This window comes from Marmota monax, unplaced genomic scaffold (assembly GCF_021218885.2).
Source record: "Marmota monax isolate L192 unplaced genomic scaffold, Marmota_monax_Labrador192_F-V1.1 WCK01_AAM20220418_F8-fsc00001, whole genome shotgun sequence".
Classification (NCBI taxonomy): Eukaryota; Metazoa; Chordata; class Mammalia; order Rodentia; family Sciuridae; genus Marmota; species Marmota monax.
In genome coordinates this window covers 26,327,125-26,348,422 of record NW_026693777.1, presented here as the reverse complement: position 1 = coordinate 26,348,422, position 21,298 = coordinate 26,327,125, and the positions used below count along the sequence as shown (strand labels likewise).

At 37.9% G+C, this 21,298-nt stretch overlaps 1 protein-coding gene and 1 non-coding gene across 5 annotated transcripts in view; both read left to right on the top strand.

Moving 5' to 3' along the window:
* Daam1 (dishevelled associated activator of morphogenesis 1) overlaps positions 1-14,916 on the top strand; it is a 176,669-nt gene extending 161,753 nt beyond the window's left edge. For all 4 annotated transcript variants that reach the window (XM_046461283.2, XM_058584620.1, XM_058584621.1 and 1 more), the window contains 5 exons: positions 3,240-3,347; positions 4,716-4,776; positions 7,595-7,726; positions 10,660-10,830; positions 12,156-14,916. In XM_046461283.2, the coding sequence (XP_046317239.1) occupies positions 3,240-3,347; positions 4,716-4,776; positions 7,595-7,726; positions 10,660-10,830; positions 12,156-12,365 (682 nt within the window). In that variant the 3' untranslated portion in view covers positions 12,366-14,916. The remainder of the gene's footprint in view (positions 1-3,239; positions 3,348-4,715; positions 4,777-7,594; positions 7,727-10,659; positions 10,831-12,155) is intronic.
* Positions 10,031-10,093, top strand: LOC124104891 (small nucleolar RNA SNORD47). The gene has a single exon (XR_006855567.1). It is a non-coding gene; the product is annotated as a small nucleolar RNA SNORD47 (small nucleolar RNA).
* Positions 14,917-21,298: the final 6,382 nt, after the last annotated feature.

Genomic DNA, 21,298 nt, shown 5'->3' with positions numbered 1-21,298 from the left:
TAGGGCTTGAGTTGTTCTTTCTGATCTTCCTTGGCCTCCATGACACTCCAGTCTCCAGCTTGAACTTCTCTTTGTCAGTACTCTTCTCTCACATGAACTCCCTTCTCCTCTCTCATAACCACGGGCATCCCCCAAGTTTGGGGCGGGGGGCGGGGTGCAGTTATCCTTCATCCATTTTCAATGTATAGGGATACCATCTATTTCAGATTTCTTTTTAATTAGCCCTGTCTTTTTTTTTGTAAACTTTTTAATTATAGTATATTACACTAAAGAGAGGTCACTAAGCATAAATGTACATCTTGATGAATTTTGAGAAATTGAGTACACTTGTATGACTAAGATAAGAAGCAGAATACCACTAGCTTTCTGGAAGTCTCCCCATGGCCCCCTAGTCACTACTGCTCCATAGAGAGCTATATTCCAGAGAGAAGGAAAACTTGATAGCCGATGCTGGGAAGGTGAAGTTCACTGGGTTTTTAGGTTATGTTTTCCTTTCACACACTGGTGCTAACAGCTATCCAAAAAACTTGTGATGCATAAATGCATTTTGGCCATTGGTATTCAGCTGCTCATCCCAAGACTCATTAAAATGCTTCCTAGAAAGTGTCCAACGCTGCAGTTTAGGTGAACAGACTCTGGTTAGAAACACCAAGACATGAAAATGCTCTTGTGTCGATGGCAGGTAGGGTCATTACACATATTAACTCTAGTTTCCCTGAGAGCTTTGTTTCTCCAAGGTTCTCACTGACTTCAAAGGAACTTACACAATTGTTTCTAAGGTAAGCTGCTCTGCACCCAAATCTTTTTAGGGGTATTGGCTGTTCATCCTAATTATTCCCAGCTAATGAGGCTTTTTACCCTATATTTTCAATAGAGTTAGTGAAGCATAGCATATGGCAACTCTCAATCCATCTTAAAAGAAATAGGAAATGGGCTAAGCTGTCATTTTTGTATCATGGAGAGAAGGAGTGATGAAGAGCAGCTGTTGTATTATAGCTTTGCCACCTTACTTTTAATGTGAGGACTTGATCCTTTTCAGAGCACTTTCACATTTAATGGTCACAACAGCCTGTGAAATTCACAAGCCAAATCTGTTATCAACTGTTTGTCAGATAAAATGCTTGCCTAAGGTCACCCCAAGCAAGGTATTTGTCCTCACAGGTCTTTAACACCTGTTCTGTTGGTTTGTCTATAGTTCTGCCCTTGCCAACAGTTGGGTCTTATTTGGAGGTTGGACCAGGGACTGGCAGTCTCTGATTTGCATATTAGGAGCAGTGACCTTTTTAAGAAAGAATGTTCTCTTCGACTGCATATGCATGCACACACAGAGGCAGATCACACACTCACACACTCACCAATAACCTCGTACTTATGTGATTATTGACTCATTTAGCTTGTTATAGAATTAATCTAATGAACAAACATTTTCAAAGAATAAATCAAAACATTTTCTGATCTTTCTTTTTCCTCTTTCTGCCTGTGAATATTTCATCCCCAAATGTAGCATCAATGTGTCTATATCACAGTGCCTAATGTAGCACGTGGCCATTGAGCAGTCACACATTCAACACTTGTTCAGCTGGATATCACCAAACTGCTTAATGGAGACACAGTCAGCAGGGAAGCCTCAAGCTCCTGGTGACCATCAGGGAGTAGTCAAATGTGTGGCTGTTTAGTTGTTCATTCTTCAAGAATTTGTATTTAGTCAAATGGGGTGTTATTTGGATAGCAAACAAATGCAGAAATGTCTGACCTGATTTCAAGGCTTTCTGCAATAAGAAAGGTCTGTATAGTTAAAGTTATCTCAATTGCTCTAAATAACAAAGCATTTTTCTATGAAAATGGAGAAAAGTAGCACTACTCTTTCCTGTGATGGTATCTGGCATTTCGTTCCCTCCCTTTACCCCTTATGTGAGAGGCACCAGGGCAGATAGATAGGTTTTATGAACAGCAGAATACAGTTGGAAAGACACAGCTAAACGCCGGAATCCTAAGTGGTCAGAATTATTGGCCACTATTTTGATTTGCCGGGCAAATGTTTTCTGATTATTGAAGAAAAATAAAGGAATTTTTTAAAATATGAGTCCTTGACTGAGGATTAGGAATGTATCATATGTATGAAGCTGCAAACATAATCAGAAATGCTTTTCATGGATATAGGAAAGAAAATGGCAATTCTGATTCACTTTGGCTAGATGTGGGCAGGAATATTATTATTTAGTGTTGCAAATTAGCAAACTACCCATATTATAGAAATGCTTCTAGAGAAATGCATTTGTATCCTCCTGGTTATGGAAACTTCGGTAGATTAGTTCTTGGTGCTAGCTGAATATTAGAGTCACCAGGGAATTTTAACAAACATCCATGCCTGGCCCCACCTTATTCCAATTAAATGAGTCTTTGGGATTGGCCCAGGCATCTGGATCCCAGGTGATGGTAATGTGCGGCAGAGTTGGTGACAGCAGGACCAGACTAACACAGCTTTGCCTGATAGTGTTATCAGACACTCCCCCCACCCTTTTCAATCTGGGTCAGTCAGGGTTCAGCCCTGTCACCACCCTCACCACTAGAGAGGGAGTTGGCACAGCCAACCGTTTTAAGTACTAAGGGTTATGCAGTTAAGAGCTGAAGTGTTGCTAAAAGTAGAACTGTATTCACAGCTGCGAGGATGTCATATACTTGATGGCACAGTTATGGCCCACTTCCAGGTTCAGCCCTGAAATAGGAGACTTTCTAACTTTCTGTCTGCCCTTTGGATGAAATCTTGAGTAATAATGGTTATCAGTGAGTTGGTTTTTAGACTTGAAAAGTATTTCAAGTACTTCTAGTCTTGAAAATAGCTACTCTCTTTGGTGGGTGAAACATCTCTCACTTCTTACCCCAACCCGCCTAATTCTGCTTGCTATGAATTTGCATGGCACACCCCATTTGGGGATGGATCTTCTATAAAGGTAAACTTGATCTTCTCTCCATTGGCGATGGTTCAGATTCACTTTTGTCACCAAGGGCAACGTCCTTGAATTATAAAAATTATAAGAATTATAAAAATATAATTCTTATCCTAACCATTTCTTTTTAGGCTCTCATTCTCCTCTGCTTTTGAGAGCCCCTGCCTTTCCGGAACCCCCAAATTATAAAGTTAATGCAGGAGTCTAGCATTACTGTGGGTTCTGCCTCTTAAGCATATAAATCATACGCAGATTAATTATGTTGAATGCGCTTCCTTTCTTTAATTGTAGGAACATTACCCTTTTGCACTATCTAATAACTATTGTGGAAAATAAATACCCCAAGGTTCTCAATCTAAATGAAGAATTGCGGGATATTCCTCAAGCGGCAAAAGTAAAGTAAGTACTCTTAGTGAATTATTGCAGTTCTGTCAATCACCTGGACTGTAGGTTAGCCATTGAGAAGGTTTCTTAGCATTGCATGAGGTAAACTGCGTGACCTGGGTCCTCCTGTTTGTTTTCCTCCAAACGTTACATGACATAAAGTTTGAATTGTATTCAAATCATTCAAATGTTACAAGGTTTTGAAATATAGATTTTTCTAGGTCTATATAACCTAATATTCTGAGTTATTAAAGAGTATAGGAAAAGAATATGGTTTCAGTGATGCCTTTAAAGTGCAGTTCTATTAAACACAGGAAGGAGCCACCTAAGTTGAAGGAGGATGCGTGGTTAGGCAAATGGAGACTTACAAACATGTAAGAGTGTCTCTAGTAATTTTCACATATGAACACACTCTCTGAAACCAAGGCAACACTCTAATGGGAAGCAGTCTATATGCAGATCAAGAAACTAAAAATACAATGGGAAGTTGCCAAACTCTCACCAGAAACTTTACACCATGTTTCAGAGACTGAAGAGCAGGCAATTTTTCCTTACAGTTCTTCCCTCCCACTTTTGACTCTTTAAAAAAAAAAAAAAATACGTATATCTAAACTGCATCTCTTTTTTTTTTTTTAACTCTGACTTGAAAAGTCCTATAATCAGGCTAGTTTATTCCCTCTGTAGAATTGGGTAGAAATATACCATGTAAATACACCATGAAAATAAAATATTAAAGTAAATGAAGTATTGGTGAGTTTCTTTGTTGTGAAATATCTGTAAGAATGAAGTTTTAATTTCTGTTGTTTAAAAGCCATGAAATAGAAAGCATTATAGGAGAAGCTCAGGAATCTTTCTCTAATAAAAAGTAAAAGGCAATGAAAATAAGATGAGTTAGTACAATCTTGAAAAAAAGTCATTGCTGACTGAAATGCGACATTACTTTGTAATACATTACCAAAGCCTTGGTGAAAAGTCGTATATTGATGGATGTGATTGTGGGTAAGCCAGTTTCTTTTGCTCTCTCAAAGAGAGCCAAGTATGGCAAGAAATGTATTTCTACATATAGTAACTCGCTGCAGAGAGAATTTTTTGAGGCTGAAGCATAAAATATTTCTGTACACATGGGAGACATTTCTCTTTTGCTATTTTTAACCTGTAAAATATACCTGCTGGCTGTGGAAAACAGAAAACATAATTCTGTACCTAAATTCCATAAATTTAAGATGTGGTCCTTCTGTGAGATCCAAACAAGGAAGGGAATTTTTTTCAAAAACATTTAAAATAAACTGGTATGAACTTCTAAGTGTGAAATATTTAAAACCGTTATATATTTAATCCACTTAAATCGAATGCTGATTACTAAAATGTTACCTTTTATAACAGCATGACTGAGCTGGACAAGGAAATAAGTACCTTGAGAAGTGGCTTGAAAGCAGTGGAGACAGTGAGTATTTGTTTCCCTCTCTGAGTCCCAGTCTCTTTGCCATCCATGGTGCTGGTGACTTTCAGCACAGGAGCTGTGGGTTGCCTTGGCTCGTGACCTGCCCAGGATGAACATTTGCTGATTAAAAAAAAAGAGCAATCACCAAGAAGCCAAGATGGGTCTTATATTGTGTCCAGCTTGGTGGCTCAGTTGTGGGTAGTAGGTGAGTCACTATAGCAGTAGCTAGAAGTAGACCTGGAGTACCACCAATTTACCTAGGAGGCAAGTCTTGTCCAAATGAGCGAGCTGGGCTAGACAATCTTCAAGGACCCTTTCAGTCTCCAAGTCCTATTACTATCTGATGTTTACCTTCAGTAGAGCAAAAGAACTTCTCTGCTGTCTTTGAGCCAGTCCTTTGCCGAGTATTTACCAGGCAGATGCTAGGGTGTGCCTGCCATGCTGAAGGGAAGGGGTCACAGGATTTGGAATCCTTGCCCTCTAGTGTTGCAATCATTAAGAGAAGCCAGTTCTCCACATAATGTCATGACCAGATAAGCACAATGATTACAAAGGTGCCTAAAGGAAGGGACTGGATTGAGGGTAGTCTGGAGGTTTGTAGACTAGCACAGATCAGAGGGAGAATGGGACAAATAGATGCACAGAGGGAGGCTGTGCCAGTTTACATGAGACAACCTGGACCCTGGTCTCACAGGCAGAGAGGATTGGGAGAAATGAAATATGTCATAACGCCAGGCGGGTACTGTGCAAATGCGCTACCTCTAAGTGAAAGAAAGACCAGGGATGGGAATCAAGACAGCCAAAGGGGATCATTGGCAAGCTCTCTTTGGAGAAGACGCCTAGCTCTGGACTGCACTTGGTGAAGGAGACTGATCCAGGCAACTTGGAAAGGTGCCCCTCTCTTAAATATCTTCCAGATCATTTATCACAATGCTACAGAGACCTTCCCTCCTTTTTTTTTTTTAATCACAAAATTATGCCATAGAGAGTACTGAATTCATTTAAGGCATACTACTTATAAAAGGTTAAAATCATAACATCTAATTTTTTGTTTTTATAAATTTAGGAGCGTATAAGAGTTGTTTGGGGTTTTGCAGGACAAGGGTTGAAGGTGCTAAAAGTAAACTCTTTCTCTTAGCCCCTGTGTCATTGGCCCAAAGTTATAGAACACATAGACAGTTCTCCCCAGCCTTCAGAGAAAGACCAGGCTGGATCAGGGCACTTTGGGCAAGACATGTTTAATAACCTTCACTCAGGTGCTTTTTCCTCCCCATGGGAACTTTCTGGAGACTAGGATGGCAGTTGACAGTCCTAAGCCTGATAATGGACTTTCAGACACTTGCATCTGAGCTAACTCAGACCAAGGCCAGGGAGGTGGAGGGGCCATGTTCCAAGGAAGTCCTGGTTTTGAATTTTTTTAAAGGAGAGTGTTGCTGAGTCTCTGCATCCTCTGGGTCATATGTACTACATCACATTCTGCATAGAAAAGGCGCTGAAGAAGCCTTCTGCTCCCCCTGGCAGCTTAAATGTCAAGGTGTAGCCTCGCAAGAAAACACTGGGAGGCAGAGCGTGGCCTGCCCAATATTCATGTGTCCTAATTGTGCTTTGCCCAATTAATTATATTGTTTAAAGATATCAGAGATGGAATTTTAAAAATAATACATTAATGAAACACACTAAGATGGCTTTCCCATCCCTATATCCAGCATGCACTTACACTTTCCAGCCAGAGTACTAGAATGGTGGCAGTTTCTTCCAGTGAGAGTCAGCTCCATACTTTATAAGTTTTCACTTCTATAATTTCACTGATCCTCATGTTGAGATGGATATTCCCCTCCTTTGAAAAATGAAGCCACTAAGGTCCAGAGCAGCTTGCCATGGGGAAAGCTGAGTCAGAATTCACAGCCTGTGACTCCTGCTTCTTAATCTCTTTGCTAAACCAGGTGCCAAAAAAATAAATAAATAAAATAAGGGGATCGAGTTAAGTCAGTAGGTGCACTGCATCGCTGTTGCTGAGACTCTGGAGGCAGACAGACCAAACTTCAAATTCTGCCTCTATCTCTGGTCAGCCTCTTGACTTTGGGCAAAGAATTAAATCTCTCTAAATCTTGATGGGGATCAAGATGCCTTACTCATGGAGGTGCTGTAGGCATTCAGTAAGAAAGGGTATCTTGCAATGGTAGAAATTAATTTTTGAAATTTGATGTGAATCACCGGTATGTTCCTTAACATGGTAATGGAGAATATAGAAAATTAATAAGAAACTAGTTATTCTGCCTGCCTACTCACAAAAACCTGATGGTATGGACAGGAAAACAAATGGTAGGTGATTATGGTGTCTGACTCTACAACTGGAATTCTGTTGACCTAGATACCAGGGTTTAGGAAGTAAATAGATTTGGCAGAAAAGGAAAAAGAAAAAAAACAAGCCACTAGAACTCCGAGTACAAAATATCAACCATCAAAGTCTCTTACTTTCACTCACAATCCCTTTGAATCCAATTTGCTTATTTGTTATTTGTTTAACTTCTATTAGTTTTTTTTGTTTTGTTTTTTTTTGCTTACCTTCTAAAGTCAGAATAAGAGATTGCACTGAGAAAAATATTCAGATAATTGGTTAAATTGCTGTTTTATAAAATGCACATGTATAGGGCCCTGTCTCTGGTATGGTGTGAGCAAGGGTAGGTGAAGCTAGAGTATGACAAGATATTTTAGATGTGTTGTCCATGCTGAGTGATTAAATTTGAGGAATATAGGATAAGAGACAAAGTTTGCCTATATTTGAAGCCTATGTTATCATTCTCCATTTCCTTTGTTTAAGGAACTGGAATATCAGAAGTCTCAGCCCTCACAGCCTGGAGATAAGTTTGTTTCCGTTGTCAGCCAGTTCATCACCTTAGCCAGCTTCAGCTTCTCCGATGTTGAAGATCTTCTAGCAGAAGCTAAAGACCTGGTAAATTTCCCTCTAGCACACTGTTTGACTGGGCTGGGTTTTCACTTGTTACTTTCAGATATGATGCTTTTTGGGGAACAGCAGGAATGGGATCCAAATATCATGGTTCAGGAAATAAAATAGCAGATAATTGTTTTCCAGATTCCATTGTTGTTCATTGCTTGGGTAGATTTTCATCTCCAGGACTGTAATTCATTGAAACATACCCTTGTTGCCTAAATGGTCTGTGTTACCTTTAGGTTAGCAAGATCTTGAAGGCTTGGGATGGTGTAAAACCAGTAAATACTGACAGTTTTCTCTTGCTTGCTTTTGGATTCATGTGCTTATCTCTGGAAACTAGAACAGATGATGAACAGGAGCAGGTATAACGAATGCCACATGCTTCAGACCTCTTTAGGCATATACTTGTCTGAGAACTTTAAGAAGACGGGACACTACCAGCAAAACTCATTAAATTAGATGCATATTAGTTCACAGTTTCATGACAAGTGGTTGTTTTTGTTGTTGGTTTTTGTTTTTTTAGTTTTAGCAAGACATTTCTTTTTATGATTCTTGCTATTTCAAATTTTATTTTCCTGTGGAGAAAAAGTTTTCATTGGCAGCTAACCAAGACTTTTAAATAAGCCTCCATACCCTTGTTCTCTCTCCCCCACCACCTCAATTATTTCTTCTTTAATATACATACACGGGTACACATTCTGTTTTTCTCTCTGTTTCTCATTTTTTTTTTAAGTGATATTAAGCCCCTACCATATGCCATGGAGTTCTTCAGCTTGACCCATCTCTCATTTGCCACCACTCTGTTCTTTTACTTCAATCTTTCCTTCCAAACTTGTAGTTCCTGTCATTTTTCAGTAGTCCTGTTGAGTTGTAGGTGTGGATGATTGGTCACGTAAGAGTTTACAGACTCTAGTTCAAGTTCAGAAGTGGACTGTGTTCACAAGTGTCAACTAATCTCAACAGTAAACTCACTCTTCAGCCTCATGAAATAAATGAGAAGATTATATATGTTCAAGTAACTGCTCCTTTCTGAGGTCCAACCTCTAATATCCCACACTGGAAATCAGTCAAATGATGCAACAACCTTGGTTTGAACCTTCACTGTGAAAGCCCCCATTCCTACTTTTTGTGGGATTTACCACTTTGGAGGGTGCACTCTGAAGGAAGAGTCGCCTCCTGCCCTGATACCCCAGCAAAGTACCTATCTTTTCAAGGAGCGCAAACATTTTTATAAGAGAAAACTGGATAGTTCGTTTTTATTTAAACACATTTACAGGCGCGCACACACACATATGAAACCTACTTTGTGTTGAGGGTAGGGGACTTTAATCTAGCCCTAGTTTCCTTCAGATTTCTGAGACTAAAATACATATGATTTCATCATCACTAGAATTCCTAGATAACAAGATCATTCACGATGCGTTGAAGTGCATGAACTTAAATGTTTTAGAAACTCAGCTGTCGACTGTTTATTGCAATTTTGTTCATACCAGAACTTTTAGAAATTAGCTTATAAAACCATGGAGCAAGCTGGAGCACTATAATGCGGTACGTGAAGAACATTATGTTTTCCCCTAAAGGGCCCTTTTTAATAATAGAAAATTTCCAAATAAGTAAAATATTGAAAATAACTCCACAGTAAAAAAGAAAAATGGTTTTAAAATACTATAAATTTTAAAATATGAAATATTAATTATAAAATGTCATGTAAATATTTATATCTATATAGATGCATAACTTTAGCTGAAATTGGCTTTTTTAAGAATATTGAAAACGTTCCCATTAAGCTCCATAGTATTATCAAAATATCTGAAAAACAGCAATATAATAAAGGCAAGTAAAATCAATTAGAAACTTTTTTGAGTTTGAGCGAACTTCAAAAATCTGTCATGGTCTAAATAAAGTCTGAAAAATCTTAAGTGAGTGATTAGACATAGAGAAAGAAAATTCATTTTGTCTTTGAAGCTGGGAGCACTGTCCTTGGTAGTTGAGGCCTAGAAGCCTCAGACCCTTACAGAAGAAACTGCCCAACTGGCCTTGAATGTGGTTATCATAATGCAGACAGTTGAAAGTGGATTGTCCTGAGTTATGAACTACTGAAAGAACTGAAAAGAGAAACAGTTGAAACTTTTAAAAAGAAACTGGATGTTCTTCTTTTGTTACTATATATTTAAATTTAAATTTTTTAAGTGTTCCCTTAATATTTTACATTTTGGCAGTTTTAGAAAGATTTGATACTGAAAGGCTTTCTGGGATAAAGGGTTGAAATAAAATTATTTTTCTCAGTCAAAAATAAGGGGTTGCAACCAGTGATGTAATGATTCTGCCAAATGAATGTTAAAACCATTCCATTTTGATACTGAGGTTAAAAAAAAAATGGGGGTTGCAGGAGTGACTCCATAATCAGTTATTGTTTTCTAATTAGGACCCTGGAAATATTATAACAATACTAACATTATTTATGATTAGGAAAAGCAGCTAAGAAGTACTGGATCCCATTTGCTTTCGATATTCACCATATGGCACCAATAAATGATATTAAACTACTTCAAAGACAAGTTAAAAGTACAAGGTTTCCTACCCCTGCTGAGCTTGCTATTAGTTTTTGTGTCTTGGGTGTTCTGCCCTTCAATATTTTGCTTTCTTGTTTTTACTATTGTTTAGTTAATAAAAAGTCATAGGAGGTAGTCTTAGATGTTAAGCTGAAATGAGGTGGAAAGGAATAAAATGGTTTCCAAATTTGAAGCATGTTAATATTCTCACTTTAGAAGGAATGAACAGACGTGTTCAGCTGCTGAAGGTAAAACGGGCCTGCTAAAATCTGTTAAGTTATGTTTGATTCCATTTGAGCTTTTGTCCTTCTAGGGAAATTTCCATTTGATCCTGGTATTCTGTTAAAACACTGAGCTTCTTAAAAATCTTCTTTTCTCCAGTTCACCAAAGCAGTGAAGCACTTCGGGGAAGAGGCTGGCAAAATACAGCCGGATGAGTTCTTCGGCATTTTTGATCAGTTCCTTCAAGCTGTGTCAGAAGCGAAGCAAGAGAATGAGAACATGAGAAAAAGGAAGGAGGAGGAAGAGCGGCGAGCTCGAATGGAGGCACAGGTGAGGGGCATCCTCGGCCGGGTCCAGCCCTAGAAGTTCTCAGCTGCCTTGCTCTTTAGATGCCCTTGCTGGGCTGGCAAGACGGTGGGCATGGCTGTGCTCTCTAGAAAGTTCCTGGGACTTTATCAGATCTCTCTTGGGCAATTTGAGGGTACAGCTCCAAAAACTTAAAAAAAAAAAAAAAATACATCCAAGATCCTTTGATCTGGAACTCCACTTCTTAGAAATTACTCTAAGGAAATAATCACAAATTTGGGCCTGGGGTTGTAGCTCAGTGGTGGAGCACTTGCCTGGCATGTGTGAGGCACTGGGTTCAATCCTCAGCACCACATATAGATACATAAATAAATTGATTAAATAAAGGTCCATTGACAACTAAAAAAAAAAAAAGTAATTAAAAATGAAATAATCACAAATTTGCACAAAGAAAGCAGCATTTTTTTTAATACTAGTTCTAAACTGAAAGCAATCTAAACATTTACCAATAGGTCATCAATTCTAATAGCCACATGGTGAAATATTATAGAATATCATGTAATCATTGGTGTAATAGCTCTTTAGTAAAATATTTGTGGAGTCTTTTAAAAGACATGCCTTCAAAGAATATTTAATCATCCACAAAAGCTTACAAAATGATTTCCACATGAAATCATTTTTGTTGTATTTCGTTTGCAAAATAAATGTTAGCATAGAAAATTATGGTGGGTAGTATAAAGCCCCAAAAAGTACTTTTCTAAAAAGCTCAGTAGCAGTGGTTATCTGTTGGTAACCAAATAAAGAATGCTTTTTATCTCAATTATCAAAATTTTCTATATTGTCTGTGTTTTGTTTGACTTTTATTAACAGCAACCTGTTCCAGACATCAATGCCAGATGCAGACCAAGTGTCTGGTGGGAGGCGTGGCCTGATGGTCATTTTGCTTTAGTCTCTATACCTTCAAGAAACCAGGGTTGGGCAGGACTTGGGGTGGGGGGTCCTATTTAATAGTGTAAACTTTGTTTTTCCATTACAGACACACGAATTGCCTAATTATTCTTTTATAAACAAGAATATATAATGAGATTTTCCTAGAATCTAGATGGTGAGGGTCATTTTTTTTTTCACCATTCATAATATTTCTTCTGTCAGATCTTATGCATGTCCCAGTTACTCCTTTCTCGTGTCATCCGGAGAGTTTAGCAGCTTAAGTGAACAGAGCTTGGTGTGACTGAATCACTACCATATGTCACAGACTTCATCCCCACCGAAAACAAAATACAACATCTTTTTTTTTTTTTAAATACAACATCTTAACCCTTCTCTAAAAGGTGTCTTTCTATTTGCAGCTCAAAGAACAAAGGGAAAGGGAGCGGAAAATAAGAAAAGCTAAAGAGAATATCGAGGAAAGCGGAGAGTTTGATGACCTCGTTTCAGCTTTACGCTCAGGAGAAGTGTTTGACAAAGACCTTTCTAAACTGAAACGGAATCGCAAACGCATTTCCAACCAGGTGACAGACAGCAGCCGAGAGAGACCGGTCACAAAACTTAATTTTTAATTTTCCTCAAGTACTTTCTTTTCTAAAAAGCTCAGTAGCAGCCCTTTGAAGTGACTAGACCGTTCCATTACACTGCCTTGCAATCCAAACAGTGGCAATTTCCTCCTTCATCTGTGAGTGTGTGTGAATGTGTGTGTATGTAAATGTATGTGTATATGTAAAAATGTATATAGAAGTCTGAGTGTCGTCTGGAGACCTCTATGTATGGATAAAAATTTTCGGTTAACGTTCGTGCTCAGAAACCCTTTGCATATGCATTCATATTGAGTGTGGCTCATTTTCTTTCCCTGAACACCGTAACTGTTCAGAAGCACAAAACTATCTCCTAAAAGAGATGACAGACATTCCCTAGCATAAAAAAAGAAAAAAGAAAAAAAAAAAAAAAGCTTGTGAAATATTTTACAGTTTCCAAGCTTGCTATACTTTAAAATTATTTTCATTGGTGAAAATGGAGTTGGAAGAATATGGATTTAAAATGGTTTTTTGATAGTTGACAATGTGGTGTTCCAGTATCACATCAGTAATTGATGGGATCAGCTTAAAATTCCTGATGTTGATTTGGGGATACAGTCTGTAAATGTTTTTCAAGAACATCTTGCACACAATTTGTATTATGTAGAATGTCAATCAAAATTCTTTTGTATATTTAAAGCTTAAACATCAGTTTCTCCCCCTTCCCCCCAATTTCATCAAGTTTTCTGCCAAGTGCTCTTGATGATTTCTTTAAATTGCTTTTGGGTAAAAAAAACAAAAATCAAACAGTATCTAAATGCAACCCATGCCCTTGTTAATGAACAAGATTGCCAGAATGTACCTGTTGTTCTAACAATATAGATATATAAATCTTAGAAATTTCCACCCAAGACTTAAAGGAAGAATTCTCTGAAAGGATAAAGATTATTTTTAAAAATTTTTTAATGGGGTGCCTTTTTTTTTTTTTTTTGTCTTTTCTATTTCTGTTTTGTAGGACAACCTACATCTTCTGTAAATATAGGTCTGGACTAAAGGACACTTAGAGTGTCACAAAATATCAACATCAGTAGAGATGCCCAGATCTATTTATCTCTGAGTATATTTAAAGTGGTTTGCTGTTATATGTTGTCATTTTAAATTGTGTGTCAGTAAAGCTACCTGTAAAATTTCAGTCCAAAAAAATAAAGCTCTCAGGGAGAAATGAATAAAAACAATGAACATTAGAAAATAAAATATAGATGCTTACCATTAACCTACCAACTTTCAATATCCTTAAATTATATGATATATAAAGAGGACTGTTACTTTTTTTTTTTTTTTTTTTTGCTTTATTTATTTGTAGTGGGGTGGGAGGTGGGGTGGGGCTGACATTTTCTCTTTTCTTTCCATCTATCCTGTCGTGGTTGGGTTTCCTGTGGAGAGAGTAGTTTTTCCTGTTGCACTAGAACATTATTTACTCACAAAATTGAGTTCTTCAGTCAACTAACAAATATTTATTAAGTATCTACTATGTACCAGGCATAGTAGATCTACAGTGATGAGCAAGACAGAGTCCCTGCCCACAAGGAGCTTACGTTCTAATCAGAATATTCAGGGATGAATAAAAAAATCAATGTGCGTGCTGTACAGAACTCATACTATTTAAAAATGATTTGTCTAAACTACAATGCTTAGTGCAGATGGCGAAGTATCTGTGCTGTACGAAAGCTGTGAAATAATGCTCTAAGAGTTGTCAAGAGCTGTGGTTTTACATTTTTTCCTCATTGCAAACTTAGCGACTTTCCACCCATTCGATGGAAGGAAATGACTCTTGCAAATGACAGTTATAAATACAAAGCAGAGGTTACACTCCCCCAGCTCCTAGTTAACCAAGGTCTGCAACTACACCATGTTAAAGGTGCAATTGGAGACTAGGCTCAAACAGGCTTGGAGAGGAGGGGGAGTGGAATAGGATGATGGTTTTCTCTGTTCCTTAACTAAAGTGCCTCTATGTACATTTTTTTTCTATTTATAGTAGGAGAAATTTGGTCTGGCTCAATTTTGGAACTGTACTTTGAAAATGGCTTTGTCTTACAGTTTAAGGAATGAACTAGTGGAAGGAGAGTCACAAAAGGAGCAAGTTTGTGTAGCATGTCCTTCTTGCCCTTGGTAATCATCCTCATTTTGTCATGGCCATCCTGGTAGGCCTCCTTTGCCATTTCCATTTTTTGGTTTCTTTCCCTGAAAACTGTGTGCAGGTAATTCCATGTGCCATTGTTGAAAACAAAACAAACAAACAAACAAAAAAAAAAAACTACTTTTTAGATTGGTGCTGGTGTAAAGTAGCCACTTTTCTCTCTTGGGTGTGTATTTTAAAGTTTTTGTTTGTTTTTTTTAAATTAATGCCAAAAAGAAAAAGCATTATAATTTGTAAACTTAATTATATGTCTTGTATCTTATTAGCTTAGTAGTTGGAACCACTTAGTCTCTAGGTGCAAGACTGTTGTTACAGTACCAAGAAAAAAAATGTCGTATGTGTTATGAGACTGTACATTTTTTTAAATAGCAATATGCAATAAAGATGACTTCATTGGGTGTACATATATGCTTTCTATGAATTATTAAAATGCCATCACCTAACTTCTTTGTGCGTTCCACCATTGAATTTAAATACTGGAAATTTTTCACTAAATCAGAAACACACACATATCTTTAAACTTGTACGTACTGGATCCAGAAGAGTGTCGTTTTTCAACTGGGGAAGCAATCAGTACATCCGGGCTATCATAAACTACCTCTTGTCTTATGTGTGAATTGAATGGTTTTTGTGTTACATATGGTGGGACTACTGGTGGAATTATTCTGCTGGGAGTATAGAAAATAATCTATAGTCACCAGAATGAAAAGCTTTTTTAGATTTTGAAGCATTTCCTTTTTAAAAATTAATTTTTGCTATAAGTCAATTGGGAACTGTCACCTGAACAGATCAAGAAATGTGTTTATAACTATGCTTTGGAAGTTGGGGGTTTTCCATTGGACCTACATCACTCTGCCATGTAGCCACTCTCAACCCAGCTTGAAGTCAAGCCAAGCTAAAAAGAAACTGTCCAAGTGCTCCATGCATTAATCCTTTTGATCTTTGGAATAGACCCACAATGTTCTTAAAAACTGTTGACCATCTTATTTCCCACCAAGTCACTGGATAGCTATATAGTATCCAAAGACCACATTGTTCTCTGAAGCTGACATTCAGATAGGAGAGACTCATCCACATGTCAGATATTTTATTCCATCCCACAATCTGTTCCATTTCCTATTTGTGTATCTTAGTGTGGAGCTATGTACTGAACCACCTAGACCCACAGTTACCCTTGGTGTATTGATAGAAATGAGGGGAATCAGATCATTACCCTTAAGTTGACAGCCATTCAATTACCCCAAACGTATCAACAATAGGGAAAATGTGCTTCAGAAGCAGGGCAAAGTTACATCCCCACCCAGAACTTTGCCCCTTTTCTGTAACTTAATGGGAATTTATGTGAGGCTTGACTTAACTACTTTGCACAAAATTATTCCAAAAGCTATGTTTTGGAAGAGAAAACATTTGAGACCTTTTTAATATAAACAACATCAACTATTTCCTTTCAAATGGAAAACATAAATAATTCTCAAAGCTTAACAGCTCCTTGATACCACCTAGTTCCATAAACACCAGTCTTGAGAACCACTGGACTATGTGTGAATAGATTTAAAGTCAGGGGTCTTGGGGTTCTTGCCCCGGGGTCTTTATAAACCTTCAGTATATTGAGTTATTGCTCATTTTCTCTGTGTGGTCTGTACATTGTTTTCAGTCTGTATATCCCTGTTCCCCCCTGATAATATGAACTCCACTCAAAAATAAAAACCTGTGGAATCTATAATTAAAGGATGACTAAAACATCTATGAATTCTTTTTAGAGAACATTTAGGGTCCCTGGAAGAAAGCGTTTCTTGTTTTCAAGGAGTTTAGTGTTTTCCGTAGCAAATACCAATCAGGATTATTTCTTGTCTGTCTTGTGAGGAAAACATCAGACCTGCCCTTTGGTCTCTTCCCTGACATGCTTTTATCTGCTGCTGTCCACAGTGTGTTTCCATGGTACCAAACAAACAGCATGAGCCCAAGGCTGCACACCAGGATTTTCAGACAAAGGAGATCTTTATTTTGATCAAACCTTTGTGTGTTTTGACTTTTCAGGGGAAAAAGAGTTTCCTAGGTATAATTTTTTTTTCCTATGTCATTTCAATAAAGCATTTCTTTTCTATTTTTCCCTGTCTACAGTTTTCTTTCTCCAGGAGAAGGAAAAAAGAAAATGGTTCTGCAATCCTTATTTTCAGTACCATCCTCCCATTTTTTTGTACCACTATGTGGTCACATAGGAACATTTTTGTGGCAAAAGGATCCACAGTCCCTCATTAGATAATGAGCATTTTTTGTTAATGTCTGCATCTCCACTTCCAGATTAGAGAAAGTTTCCTCTCTGATCAGGTTGGGGGCTGACTTGACTCTTTTAGGATAAGAGAATGTTCCCATTGATGCTAAGCAATGATTTGGGAACAGGGAGGAGGACAAGGTGACTCTGTCCACTGCTTAAAAAAAGGAAAAGTCAGGCTTCAGAATACAAGGTTAAAAATGCACAGAAGTCAATCACTTTCCTATGTACCAGCAATGAAGGAGTAGAATTTGATATTTAAACACAAGACAATTCACATTAGCAAACACTAAATGTGAAATACTGTACGTATTTAAAAGTCTAACAAAATATTTACAAGATCTACAGGAGGAAAACTGCAAAATTCTGATGTAAGAAATAAACCAAATAAATAGCAAGAGATTTCATATTCACTAGTAGGAAGACTCGATATTGTTAAGATATCAAGAACTATGTAATGTTTTGAACAACCAACAATAAAAAATTTAAAAAAAATAAAATAAAATAAAGTGTATCAAAGGCAAAAAAAAGGAAATACAAATAAATTTTAAGCTTTTTCATCCTATAATTTTTAAACACTCCAATTATGGGTAAATTATCATTTTTGTAATTCATAACAGATAATATTGAAAATCCAATTATCAGTGTATAAATGAGTCTTTAAGGAAATACAAATAAATTGTAAACTTTTTCATCCTAAAAAAAAAAGATATCCATTCTTCCCAACTTGATGATCTATAGACTCAGTCCCAGCTAGTTGTTTTGTGTTTATCAACAAACTGATTCTAAGTTTTATATTGAGAGCAGAAGGCCCAGAATAGCCGGCACAATATTGAAGAAGAACAAAGTTGGAAGACTGACACCAAACAACTTAAGAAATACTATATTGAAAGAATAGATAGATCAATGGACTATAGAGCCACAGTATCCAATTGCTGTTTGACAAAGAAGAAAAGATATCAAAATACAATGTAGCAAAAATTGTCTTTTAAAAAATAATTTTGGAGCAACTAGACATCCACATGCAAAGATAAAATAATAATAGAAATAAGCCGAGGCACAGACCCTAACCAACTCAAAGTGAATCACAGACCTACCTAATTGTAAAATGCAAAACTGTAAAACTTCTAGAGCTAAGATAGAAGAAAATCTGGATGACCTTGGGTTTGGCAATAATTTTTTTTAGATAGATCCAACACCAAAGACACAATAAAAGAAACAAGTGACTAGCTGGACTTTATGAAAATTTTTATTTTTTTTAAATTTTATTTATTTATTTATTTATTTATTTTGGTACCAGGGATTGAACTCAGGCATACTCAACCACTGAGCCATATCCCCAGCCCTATTTTGTATTTTATTTAGAGACAGGGTCTCACTGAGTTACTTAGCGCTGCCTCGCCATTGCTGAGGCTGGCTTTGAACTCCTGATTCTCGTGTCTCAGCCTCCCGAGCTGCTGGGATTACAGGTGTGCACCACTGCACCTAGCTACATATGAAAAATTTTAAAATCCTCTGCAAAAGACACTGTCAAGAGAATGAAAAGACAAGATACACAGACTGGGAGAGAGTATTTTCAAAAGACAGATAAAGGAATATTATCCAAAATACACAAAGACACTTAAAATTCAACAGTAAAAACATAAACAACCTTATTTTTAAAAAATGAGCCAAAGACTTGAACAGACATCTCATCAAAGAAGATCCTCAGGTGAAAAATAGTATATGAGAACATGCTCCACACCATATGTCATGAGGGAAATACAAATTAAAACAACAATGAGGTACCACTACACACCTATTACAGTGGCCCAAATCCAGAACACTGACAGCACTAAATGCTGACGAAGAGGTGGAGCACTAGGAATTATCATTCATTACTGGTGGGAATACAAAATGGTACAGCCACATTGGAGAATACTTTGTAAATTTCTTACAAAACTAAAAACATTCTTACCATGAAACCCAGAAATTTGCCCAAACGAGTTGAAAAACACATCCACACAAAAACCTTCACACAAGCTGGGCACAGTGGCACACTCCTGTAATCCCAGCAGCTTGGGAGGCTCAGACAGGAGCATCTCAAGTTCAAAGCCAGCCTCAGCAACTTAGGCCCTAAGCAACTTAGTGAGACCCTGTCTCAATAAAATAAAAGGGCCTGGGGATATGAATCAGTATCAAAAATAAAATAAACAGACCAACAAATAAAAACCTGCACACAGATTATTATAGCAGCTGTATTCATAATTGCCAAAACTCAGAAGCAATCAAGATGTCCTTCAGTAGTTGAATAAACAAATAAGCCATTATACCTCCCAATAACGGAATATTATTCAGTGCCAAAAAGAAATGAGCTATCAAGCTGTGAAAAGACATAGAGGATACTTAAATGCATGTTATTAAGTGAAGGAATCCAATCTAAAAAGGCTACATGCTGCATGATTCCATTCAAATGACTTATGAAAAAGGGAAAACTGCAGAATCAATTGTTGCCAGGAGGGGAAGAATAGAGAGATGAATAGGTGGAGTGCAGAGAATTTGGGGAGGCAGTGGAAATACTCTGTGTGGTAGTATAATGTCATTATACATTTGTCCAAACCCATAAAATATACAACATCAAGAGTGAACCATATGTAAACTATGGACTTCAGATGATAGTGATGTGTCAATGAAGGCTCATCATTTGTAACAAATGTACCATCTGGTGTGTGATGTCAATAATGGGGGAGGTTGTGCATAAGTGGGGGTTGGGGATATATGGGAAATCTCTGTACCTTCCTCTCAATTTTACTGTGAGCCTAAAAGTGCTCTAAAATACAAATACTTTAAAAAGAAAAGTCCCTGTGCACATGGCCAAGAAACTTCCCCACTATATCAGTCCAAGTCGCCTGACTCCTTTAACATACTCAACCACCCCTAACCCCTCAGCTAAGCCCCCTTTGGTAACTTTTCATGCCCTTTTGACTTACCCAGTTTATTTATATCTGGGTATGTCTATTTAAGGGCGGGGGGAAGCCCAACAGTGTATTTTTTCTTAATACTTCTTTGGACTTCTCAGATGCCAGCAACTCTCCAAGATTCTGACCCAGTCCCTAAAACCTCCAGATTCTTTTAGACTAGTGTCTATTCGTTAACTCTTCAGAAGCCAGAGGAAAAAATAAAAGCAACAGCTGGTCACTAGTGAGTTAATCACTTTCAGAGAGTTCAGGCTATAAACCTTTAAGATCTACAGTTTTAGATGTTTTTTTTTTTTCAAGTTGCCGGTCATTAAAATGTTCACAGGAAGAGCCTTCCCTCCCTCTTCACCTTCCTCTTCCCCACCCCCCCCCACTTGTTTCCTTACTCCAAACCAACTTCATTAAGCACACCACATGAAAAGGCTTCATTCTTAGAGATCCTATTAAAATGCCTTTTGCAGAAAATTTCCTCTCCTACTGCCTTGAATGTGAGCTAGTTGACCTGAAAAGCAGCAGCTGTTCTGTGACCTGACAGTTTTATGGCTGTTGAGTTCCCACTAAAAGCCTGGCCTTCCAATATCTGTCAGGGGCACTGCTAGCAGCAGGATCATGCAAAACCCTATAGCACCCAACTCTCGGCTGAAGGATGAATGCAACGCTGAACAAATCCTCTATCATAACCTGGGGATATGACACCTCTAGGGCAATTGGCATTGAGTTTTTCCCCATTGGACTCTGGCAACAGAGACCTTGCTCCCATCTGCCTGTTCCCTTCTCTTCCACTAACATCTGAGCAACACATGAGACCCAAGAACTCTGAGTTCCAGAGTTGTCCCTACTGCTATCAGTCATGAGCAGATCAGTCTCTCAAACATCTTTTTTTTTCCCCACTTTGAATCTGGAGAGAGTAGTTCTATCTTTCCATGATAGAATTCTGTAATTCTGCTTCTGAAATTCCCAGCCCCTGGGCACTGGGGATTCATAGCAGCCAACTTACTAACTTGAATTAAACAAACTGTCCTGATTGCACTGTTTATCAGTGACAGCCAAGAAACCCGGCTTTTGCCCTGGCTGTTTGGGAAGGGGAAAGGTCAAAGGGCAATTGCTGAGAGCACACTGCATTTTAGCGGTCACAGAGCACATCCCACAAGTTTCCTTTACTAGGTCACTGTGGTAATGTGGCCTTGGGGCCCCATCCGGGATGCACCAAAATCACATGCATTGATTTTATTGTAAAATCAATGTATATCATTAACGTGGATTTTCCCTATAGAGGCCACTGTGGTAACTTAGGAAGAGAGAACTTGCAAGAGGGGGAAGGAGAAACTCAACTAAATGGATGGGCTGTGCTCTCTTCACTGGAGTGCTTACAATGGTTGCGCTTCAAAACAACACTGTCAAGTGAAAATGCACCTTTGGGAGGTGGCTCAGGGACTCACTCGCTCATTAGCATCCACTGACAAGAAACTTTTTAGCCTGAAACACTAGATATTAAGAAGATAAGACAGCTGCCCTAGGATATGTAAAGAGAGAGAAAACTCATTCGTACTCGCCA